General features: G+C 55.9%; 1 protein-coding gene across 1 annotated transcript; it reads left to right on the plus strand.

Moving 5' to 3' along the window:
• Positions 1-3,941: 3,941 nt before the first annotated feature.
• On the plus strand, positions 3,942-10,605 carry LOC144612385 (tumor protein p63-regulated gene 1-like protein). The gene is made up of 5 exons (XM_078431981.1): positions 3,942-4,517; positions 4,981-5,069; positions 5,821-5,997; positions 9,316-9,466; positions 10,334-10,605. Exons 1-5 carry the CDS (start codon positions 4,257-4,259, stop codon positions 10,526-10,528), a joined length of 873 nt encoding a protein of 290 aa, XP_078288107.1. The 5' UTR covers positions 3,942-4,256; the 3' UTR covers positions 10,529-10,605.
• Positions 10,606-10,870: the final 265 nt, after the last annotated feature.

Genomic DNA, 10,870 nt, shown 5'->3' on the forward strand with positions numbered 1-10,870 from the left:
GGAGGAGGCCATTCGACCCTTCTAACTAGCACCGCCATTCATTGTGATCATCCACAATCAGTAACCTGTGCCCAACCTCTCCCCATATCCCTTGATTCCATGAGCACGATCTAACTCTCTCTTAAATTCATCCAGTGATTTGGCCTCCACTGCCCTCTGTGGCAGAGAATTCCTCAAATTCACAACTGTCAGGGTGAAAAAGTTCCTTCTCACCGTTTTAAATGGCCTCCCCTTTATTCTAAGACTGTGGCCCATGGTTCTAGATTCCCCCAACATTGGGAACATTTTTCCTGCATCTAGCTTGTACAGTCCTTTTACAATTTTACTATTTTATATGTCACTACAAGATCCCCATCCTTCTAAACTCCCAGAGAGTACAAGCCTAGTCTTTTCAAACGTTCCTCATGTGACAGTCCCGCCATCCCAGGAATCGATCTCGTGAACCTACACTGCACTGCCTCAATTACAAGGATGTCCTTCCTCAAATTATGTACACAAATTATGTCCCCCAAAACTGTACACAATACTCCAGATGTGGTCTGACCAAGGCCATATACAAGTGCAGAAGAACCTTTTTACTCCTGTACTGAAATCCTCTCGTTATGAAGGCCAACATGCCATTAGCTTTCTTCACTGCGTGCTGTACCTGCATGCCAACTTTCAGTGACTGGTGTACAAGATCACCCAGGTCATCAATGTACACATTATACCCCATAATAAAAAAGCGAAGACTTCTCACATTCTTCTCTGCAGATCCTCTCAAGCTCTGTCAGGTTGGACAGGGAGCGTCGATGCACAACTATTTTCAGGTCCCTCCAGAGAAGTTCGATCGGATTCAAGTCCGGTCTCTGGCTGGGCCACTCAAGGACATTCACAGACTTGTCACACAGCCATTCCTGCATTGTTTTGGCTGTGTGCTTAGGGTCGTTCCTCTGTTCATCTTTCCCTCGATCCTGACTAGTCTCCCAGTTCCTGCCACTGAGAAACATCCCCACAGCATGATGCTGCCTCCACCATGCTTCACAGTAGGTATGGTATTGGCCAGGTGATGAGCGGTGCCGCTTGGCATTCAGGCCAAAGAGTTCAATCTTGGTTTCATTAGACCAGAGAATCTTGTTTCTCATGATCTGAGAGACCTTTAAGTTCCTTTTGGCAAACTCCAAGCGGGCTGTCATGTGCCTTTTACTGAGGAATGGCTTCCATCTGGCCACGCTACCATAAAGGCTGGATTAGTGGAGTGCTGCAGATATAGTTGTCCTTCTGGAAGGTTCTTCCTTCTTCACAGAGGAACCCTGGAGCTCTGTCAGAGTGACCATCGGGTTCTTGATCACCTCCCTGACCAAGGCCCTTCTGCCCCTATTACTCAGTTTGGCTGGGTGGCCAGCTCTATGAAAAGTCCTGGTGGTTCCAAAATTTTTCCATGTAAGAATGAGGGAGGCCACTGCACTCTTCGGGACTTGCCATGCTGTGGAAATTGTTTTATAACCTTCCCCAGATCTGTGTCTCGACACAATCCTGTCTCGGAGGTCTATGGACAATTCCTTCGTCTTCATGGCTTGGTTTTTGCTCGGACATCCAGTCAACTGTGGGACCTTATGTAGACAGGTGTACCTTTCCAAATCATTTCCAATCAATTTAGTTTACCATTGGTGGACTCCAATCAAGTTGTAGAAACATCTCAAGGATAATCAATGGAAACAGGATGAACATAAACTCAATTTTGAGTCTCATAGCAAAGGGTCTGAATACTTATGTAAATGTGATATTTCAGTTATTTATTTTTAATTACTTTGCAAAGATTTCTAAACACCTGTTATCACTTTTTTATTATGGGGTATTGTGTGTAGATTGATGATTAAAAAAATGATTTAATCCATTTTAAAATAAGGCTGTAACCTAGCAAAATGTGGAAAAAGTGAAGAAGTCTGAATACTTTCTGAATGCACTGCACTGTACATTGCTACCATAGTTTAGTTTTGAATTTAACATATAATTGAGGGGGTTGGTGCAATAATAACCCTCACTTTTGTGAAAAATGAGTTACATGCATTAACACGATCCTTATCCACCACCCTACAACCTGTAAAATTTTCATATCTAAATTCAACCGATAAGTTGGTCAAATAACATAGGCACCTTGTTTAAATGTGAATATCTCATAACGATGCATTTGTGGGTTAGCAGTATATTGCACCAACACCCTCAATTTTAAATCATTCAAAAACGAACTTCATAAACATGGATAACACTTCTTATTTCTGTCATTCATGGTAAGATTTGCATCATTTTGTATGCGAGATATGCAGGTTTGCAGTGTTTCACAGCGAGAATATGCAAACTCCAGCCAGACGGTAGCCAAGATCAGGATCTACCACTGCGCCACTATGCCACCCTAAAACCAAAATCACAGCAAGTGCATATTCCATCTCCCTGGGGGGGGGGGGGGGGGGGGGGGGTAGAGAGAGACAGCGTTGAAACGTACCGAGAAGTGAATGGCCTTGACAGGGCGGATGTGGAGAGGATGTTGCCACTTGTGGGAGAGTCTCAGAATAAAAGGTCATGCATTCCTCTCCATCTATCCTCCTCAATGCCCACGCCCCGTTTACACTTCCCCATATCCCTCCCCCGAGTACTCTTTCCCTTCCCCGTGCCCAAATTCCCAGGGTACACTCCTGGTGCCCTTCCACCATACCCCCTTCTCCACCTACTCTCCCCTTGCCCTTCCACCATTCCCCCTTCCCCATCTACTCTTCCCTTGCCCTTCCACCATGCGCCCCTCCCCATCTGCTCTCCCCATGACTTTCCTCCCCAACTCCCCTCCACCTTCTCTCCCCGATTACACTTCCCCTCCCCAAGTCCCCTTCCCCATACTCCTCTCTCCTTTGCCCCTCACCTAACCTATACCTAACCCAATGCCCCCTTCCCTCACTGTCTACCCCCCTGCACCAATCTCCCCATCTATCTGGTACCCGACCCTTCCTGTGCCAACCTACCATCTCCCCCTTACCCTCGCTGCCTCCCCCTCACCTCCTCCCCACTCCATCTACCATCTATCCTCCAGCCCCTACCCCTCAACCACTTTTTTGCTATATTGTGTATAGAACTTTCTGGGGAATTATCGACACACACTCTTGAAAACCTTTCACTTTTACCATGACAATAATACATGCCAGCTAGAGAGTCAAGAGTGTTTCATTGCCATATGCCCCGAAACAGAAGAATGAAAATTCACCCATTCCTTCTCTCCAGAGATGCTGCCTGTCCCGCTGGGATAAGCCAGCATTGTGTGTCTATCTTCAGTTTAAAACAACATTTGCACTGTAACACTGATACACACCACACCTCCCACTGTAACACTGATACACCCCTCACTGTAACACTGATACACCCCACACCCTCACTGTGAGACTGATACACCCACACCATCACTGTAACACTGATACACCCCACACTGTAACACTGATACACCCCACACCCTCACTGTAACACTGATACACCCCACACCCCTCACTTTACCACTGATACACCCCACACCCCTCATTGTAACACTGATACACCCCACACCATCACTGTAACACTGATACACCCCACACCCCTCACTGTAACACTGATACACCCCACACCCTCACTGTAACACTGATACACCCCACACCATCACTGTTACACTGATACACCCCACACCATCACTGTAACACTGATACACCCCACACCCATCACTGTAACACTGATACACCCCACACCCTCACTGTAACACTGATACACCCCACACTGTAAGACTCTTGTATCAGTAACACATATTTTCTCTGTTGTTCTGCTCTGGGTTATTTCCCTGTTGAGTGTCGGCTGTTTCCTGGCAACTGGAACCTGTTTTTCTACATTTCCGGTGGTTGGGTGTTGTGATCGAGGCTGCAGCCTCTCACCAGTTTCCTGGTTTATCTCAGCGGTGGAGTGTCGTCCTCAGTTGTTGTGTTACGGAGACCTGGCCACCCCTGACCCTGTCCCTGAACCTGACCCTTGACATCATCCTGACCCTGACCCTTCCTGCACCCTGACCCTGACTCCTCCCAAACCCCCTCCTGTCCCACATCCTGACCCTTCCTCACCCCTGACCCTGACCATGTGACCCTGACCCACCCTGCCCCTGACTGCTCGCACCCGTAGTTTGCTGCTTCGCTCCGGCCTGGACTGGAGCTGATCCCGTCCCGGAGTCCCGCGATTCCCTCACCGTCCCTTCCCCGATTCGGGAGGAGCAGGCCATGGGGGATCAGCTGGAGCCCAGCGTTCCCTCGCCGCAACTGGAACCCGACGCGACCTTTACCCCGGGGTCAGTAGAGCACCTGACCCCGGACCCAGGAGTGGAACAGTGCGTGACCTCTGCTCCGGGCTCGGGCGTGACCCCTGTAACCCCTGCTGACCTCTCCCGACTGTATCCCCCTCTCCCGCGGGGGGAGTTCTCCCCCTCTGTTCTCCCCCCGTCCTCGGGCCAGAGCCACCGGGATGAATTCTTTGCTCTGCGGGTGAGTGTGGGCTGCGCGGTGGCTGGGAGATGGGTCTGGGATACATCTGGGCATCACCTCCTGGGGTCAGCGAGGGGAGGACAGGCCTGGTCTCTCCCCCTGATGGTTGTGGTCAGAGAGAGGTCAGAGGGTTCATCTATCCGTCTGCCTCACAGTGAAGGGTCACAGTCTCCGTCTCACCTCTCTCCCCAATGGATGGAAATCATCTCTCTCTCCATCTCTCCCTCTCTCCCTCCCTCCCTCTCTCCAACGGCCTCTATTTCTCCCTCTCTCCCCAGTGGAGGGTCACAGTTTTATTCTCTCCCAGCAGAGGGTTGCAGTCTCTGTCTCTCCCCAGTGGGGGGTCACAGTCCCTGTCTCCCCCCAGTGGGGGTCACAGTCTCTCTCTCTCCCCAGTGGGGGTCACTGTCTCTCTCTCTCCCCAGTGGACATAAACCATCTCTCTCTCACTGTGTCTCCACAGCCAGGAGTGTTGCAAGCAGCGATCAGCGAGACGGAGAGAACACTGGGGGATGAAGACGGCAAAGTGCAGGGAGCCTGGCTCCTCACAGAGTGAGAGGCCCCGGATCAGTGGAGCGGCGGGGGGAGAGGATAGGGAGGTGCGGATAGAGGGACAGAAAGGGGAAGAGGGGAGAGAGAGGGGAACGGGGGAGAGAGAGGGGAACATGGGAGAGAGAGGTGAACATGGGAGATAGAGGGGAACTGGGGAGGGAGAGAGAGGGGAACTGGTGAGAGAGATAGGGGAACAGGAGAGAGAGGGGAATGGGGAGAGAGGGGAACTCTGGAGGGAAAGGGGAACATGGGAGAGAGGGGAACTGGGGAGAGTGAAGAATGGGGAGAGAGAGGGGAACTGGGGAGAGAGAAGGGAACTGGAGAGAGAGAGGCAATTCTACAGCTTGACTGACCCCGGACCGACAGGCGCGGATGTTGGTCAGGGGTGAGGCTGTGGGTGAGGGAGGGGGGGTGTGGGTGAGGGAGGGTGGGGGTGTGGGTAAGGGAAGGTGGGGTGTGGGTGATGGATGGGGGCTGTGGGTAAGGGAAGGTGTGGGTGTGGGAGGGTGAGGCTGGAGGATACGGGAGGGTGTGGATGAGGGAGGGTGGGGGTGTGGGTGAGGGAGGGTGTGGGTGAGGGAGGGTGAGGGTGGTGGTGTGGGTGAGGGAGGGGGGCTGTGGGTGAGGGAGGGTGAGTCTGTGTCGGGAGGGTGGGGAGAGGGTGGGGACGGACGTTCCCTTTGGAAAGCCCCGTTGCCAGGGAGCAGGAGTGAGTGAGTGAGTGCATCTCCCCGTCTCCTGCCCCACTCAGGGTGGACCACTGGAACCGGGAGAGTGAGAGACTGGTGCTGCTGACCCCACGAGTCCTGCTGGTGTCTCATTACGACTTTGTGGGCCTATCCTGTCACCTGCTGCTGCGAATCCCCCTGCACTACATCGACAGCATCACTGTCGGCCCCTTCCACTTCCCCTCAACCTCCCTCAGCAGGTGAGTCAACACTGGGCGGCCATGGTGGAGCAGCGCTAGAGTTGCTGCCTGTGTGTGTGTGTGTGTGTCTCTCTCTCTCCCCTCTCTCTCTCCCCCTCTCTCACTCTCTCCCCCTCTCTCTCTCTCTCTCCCCCTCTCTCTCTCTCTCCCTCTCTCTCTCTCCCCTCTCTCTCTCTCTCTCTCCCCTCTCTCTCCCACTCCCTCTCTCACCCAATCTCTCTCTCTCTCACTCTCTCTCTCCCTCTCTCTCCCTCCCGTTCTCCCTCTCTCTCTCTCCCCCCCTCTCTCTCTCCCCCTCTCTCTCTGTCTCCCTCTCTCTCTCTCCCCCCCTCTCTCCCACTCCTCCCCTCTCTCTCTCCCACCCCCTACCTATGGGTGCTGTCTGTATGGAGTTTGTACGTTCTCCTCGTCACCTGCGTGAGTTTTCTCCGGGATCTCTGGTTTCCTCCCACGCTCCAAAGACGTACAGGTTTATAGGCTAATTGTCTTGGTATATGTGTAAAAATTGTCCCTTGTGTGTGTAGGATAGTGGTTATGTGAGGGAAGTGCTGGTTGGCGCGGGCTCGATGGGCCGAAGGGCCTCTTTCTGCACTGTATCTCTAAACAAAACGAAACACTGGGCTCCCCAAACCGTCCCCTCCCCCACCCTGGGGGAACCTCACCCCCCCTCCCCCACCCTGGGGGAACCTCTCCCCCCCTCCCCCACCCTGGGGGAACCCTCACCCAGTGCTAACACCACCATCCATTCCCCACCCCCACCCCCACTCCTGGACTCCCCTCACCCAGTCCCTCCACCCCCTAATATCCCACCCCCCCACTTCTCACGCAGTCCCTGCACATCCACCCATGCACCAAACCCCTCCCCTCCACTCTCCACTCCGAGACAACTCTTACACAGTCCCTACAGCCCCCATATCCCGCCACCACCCGCACCCCCAACGCTCCACTCCTAGATCCCTCTCACCCAGTCCTACCCACCGCTCAATTCCCCACCTCCCACCCACTCTCCATTCCCTCTCACCCAGTCTATACACCTCCCCCCCATATCTCACACCCCACTCCTAGACCATCCTCACCCAGCACCAAACCACCACATATCCCCCACCCACCCCCACTACACCCATCCTCAGCCAGCCCAGACACATCCCATATCCCACTCCCTCCCACTCCAAGCCACCCCCACTCACCCCTGCCAACTTTTACACCCCCAACTCACCCACCCCCACTCCTGCAAACCCCCATACCACTTCACCCGGCCTCCCTTTACCCCCCTACACCTCTTCCCCACCCCCTGCTCCCTACATACCCCACACACCCTCCTTCCCATCCCCTCTCCTCAACATCCCTCAGCCCCTCCAACACCGACACCACCATATCACACCCCCACTGCGAGACACCCCGACACACCCTCCCTCCCATCCCCCCACCCACACGCCCTCACCAACACGCCCTCACCCACACCCCCTCACCCACAACACCTCACCCACATCCCCTCACCCACACACTCCCTCACCCACCCACCCCCTCACCCACAACCCCCACACTCCCACCACCCTCACCCACAACCCACACCCCCTCACCCACACTCCCCTCACCGACACCCCCTCACCCACACCCCCTCACCCACATCCCCTCACCCACACACCCCCACACCCTCACCCCCCACCCACACTCCCCTCACCGACACCCCCTCACCCACATCCCCTCACCCACACACCCCCACACCCCCTCACCCCCCACCCACACGTCCCTTACTCACCCACACCCCCTCACCCACCCCCCCCCCTCACCCACACCCCCTCACCCAAACGCACCCTCACCCAAACCCCCCCACCCACACAGACTCACCAACAACCCCTTCATCCAGACCCTAAACTCACCCCCTCACCCACACCCCCCTCACCCACCTACTCTTCACCCACACACCCCCTCACCCACACAGACTTCACCCACCCCCCTCACCCACCCCCTCAACCACACACCATCACCCACCTACACCTCACCCACCTACACCTCACCCACCTACCCCTCACTCACACACACCCTCGCCCACACCCCCTCACTCACCCATCACTCAGTCCCTGCCACAGACCAGGTTAGGGTGGGGAAGGAAGGTCTCGACCCGAAACGTCACCCATTCCTTCTCTCCCGAGATGCTGCCTGACCTGCTGTGTTACTCCAGCATTTTGTGAATAAATCGATTTGTACCAGCATCTGCAGTTATTCTCTTATAGGTTAGGGTGGGGAGTGTATGGGGACCCTTGGAGTGGGGAGGGGGGGTTGGAGTATGGGGTGATCTGTGCGAGTTTGTGAGTGGGTGGGGGCTCAGTGTGGGGAGGGGGGCGTGGAGTATGGGGGGATAGGAGTAGGAGGGGTTGAGTGGGCAGAGGCTCAGTGTGGGGAGAGGGTGGCTGAGGGGATGAATGTGGGTGTCTGAGACTTGGGGTGTGTGGGAGGGTGGGATATGGGGGTGTTTCGGACTGGGGGTAGGTTATGTTGGGTGTAGACGTGGGAGGGTATGAGTGGGGGGTGTCTCGGTGTGGGGAGTGGATGAGGGGTCAGTGGGTTATGGGGGTGTCTCGGAATGTTGAAGGTGTGCGGGTTTGTAATTGTTTGTGTGTGTGTGTGGTGTGTGTGCGCGTGCGTGCACGTGTGTGTGTGTGTGTGTGAGTGTGTGTGTGTGGTGTGTGCATGCACGTTTGTGTGCGTGTGGTGTGCGAGTGTGTGTGAGTGTGTGTGGTGTGTGTGTGCGTGCGTGCAGGTGTGAGTGTGCGTGTGTGCACGTGTAGGTGTGTATGTGTGTGCACGTGTGAGTGTGTGCGTGCGTGCACGTGTGAGTGTGTGTGAGTGCGTGTGTGTGAGTGTGTGCTTGCGTGCACGTGTGTGTGTGCGTGCGTGCACGTGTGTGTGTGTGTGTGGTATGTGCGTGCGTGCATGTGTGTGGGCGTGTGTGTGGTGTGTGGGAGTGTGTGTGAGTGTGTGTGGTGTGTGTGTGCGTGCATGCACGTGTGGTGTGTGTGCGTGCGTGCAGGTGTGTGTGTGTGTGTGGTGTGTGTGTGTGTGGTGTGTGTGTGTGTGCGTGTGTGCACGTGTAAGTGTGTGTGTATGTGTGTGAGTGTGTGGGCACGTGTGTGTGTGTGCACACACGCGTGAGTGTGTGCGTGCGTGCACGTGTGAGTGTGTGTGTGAGTGTGTGTGTGTGTGCTTGCGTGCACGTGTGTGTGCGTGCGTGCACGTTTGTGTGTGTGTGTGTGTGCGTGTGTGTGTGTGTGTGAGTGTGAGCGGGTGTGAACTCACCGCCCTGTCCTTTGAGCCCAGGCGCTGTGGGCTGGGGCTGCGGCTGGGATGGGACAAACTGCGGGAGCCGTCGTTCCGTTCCCGCTGGAACCCCTGGGCTCAGGATCTGCCATCCGTCATCCTGATAGAACACCCCGGGGTAGAGAGCGGGCACATGTCACCCCCCTGCACGGTGAGTGGGGAGACTGGGAGGGGGGGGCGAGACGCTGGGGGGGGGGGGGGTACGGGAGACTGTGGTGGGAGGCACTGGTGGGGAAACTGTGGGGGTGATGGGAGACCGTGGGGGGGGGGAGAGACTGCGGGGGTAAGGGGAGACTGGGGAGGAGACTGTGGGGGTGACACTGGGGGGGGAGACTGTGGGTGAGGGGAGACTGGGGAGGAGACTGTGGGGGTGACATTGGGGGGGGGGAGACTGTGGGGGGAGACTAGGGAGGAGACTGTGGGGGGGGGGGAGACTGTGGGGGGGAAATGTACCTGTGATTCTCTCTACCTGTGCCAGTGTGTGTGTGTATGTCTGTGTGAGTGTCTGTGGTCTCGCATCTCCCAGCACGTGGGTGTGTGTGTGTGTGTGTGTACATGCCCCACTCCACTGTACATGTGTATGTACATGTGTGTGCATGCATTTGTGTGTAGGTGTGGTGTACTTTGGTGTGTGCATGTACATCCCCCTCTCCAGTCTCTCTTCCTGTGTGTGTGTGTGTGTGTTTGTGTGTCCATGCTGCAGTCTCACTCCCCCTCTCCCCTGTATCTCTCCCCGTGCTGCTGTCTCATTCCCCCTCTCCCCTGTATCTCTCCCCATGCTGCTGTCTCACTCCCCCTCTCCCCTGTATCTCTCCCCGTTCTCCTCTCTCACTCCCCCTCTCCCCTGTATCTCTCCCCGTGCTGCTGTCTCACTCCCCCTCTCCCCTGTATCTCTCCCCGTGCTGCTGTCTCTTTCCCCCTCTCCCCTGTATCTCTCCCTGTGCTGCTGTCTCACTCCCCCTCTCTCCTGTATCTCTCCCCGTGCTGCTGTCTCACTCCCCCTCTCTCCTGCCCACAGTTGGGGTCTTTCCGCACGGAGCTGACCCGGGGGGTGGGGATGGCCCACCGGGAGCAGCCCCTCGCCGGCCGAGCCAACGGGCCGCTGCTGCTGGAGAAACCCATCCAGATGGAGACGGTCCTGGGCCTGGTGTCTTCCCTCAGCAACTGGGCGCAGCTGGGCTACGCCAAACCTCGCCGCCTGCTCGCCTTCTAGTGGAGCCGTGAGCTGGCAGCGTGGGAGCCAGCAGCCCGCAGCCAACACCCACAAACACTGATCCAAGCCTTACCATTCCAGCGGCCACAATGGCAGAGGGGTGGCGGCAGAGACACGGAGGAGGGGGGGGGGGGGGGGGGGGAGGAAGGAAGAGCGTGTGTCGGGATCAGCAGACCACTGATAGAAACAAAATAAATACATCAAAGCCTGAAAATTCCAGCATCAGTGATGGGAGAGGGAAGGAGGGGAGAGGGGGAAGAAGAGGGGGGAGGGGCAGGTTAGGAAGGTTTTTTACGAGGATGTTACCAGGACTAGAGGGTGTGAGCGTTGAGTAGGCTGGGA

The sequence above is a fragment of the Rhinoraja longicauda genome, chromosome 44 (assembly GCF_053455715.1).
Source record: "Rhinoraja longicauda isolate Sanriku21f chromosome 44, sRhiLon1.1, whole genome shotgun sequence".
In the NCBI taxonomy this organism is placed as follows: Eukaryota; Metazoa; Chordata; class Chondrichthyes; order Rajiformes; family Arhynchobatidae; genus Rhinoraja; species Rhinoraja longicauda.

What these genes read in the sequence shown, in the direction of transcription:
- LOC144612385 (XM_078431981.1), top strand. Translation starts at nt 4,257, where the DNA reads ATGGGGGATCAGCTGGAGCCCAGCGTTCCCTCGCCGCAACTGGAACCC. An exon ending in CCCTCAACCTCCCTCAGCAG is followed by an intron (nt 5,998 to 9,315) that starts GTGAGTCAACAC and finishes CTTTGAGCCCAG; the next exon opens with GCGCTGTGGGCTGGGGCTGC. An exon ending in ACATGTCACCCCCCTGCACG is followed by an intron (nt 9,467 to 10,333) that starts GTGAGTGGGGAG and finishes TCCTGCCCACAG; the next exon opens with TTGGGGTCTTTCCGCACGGA.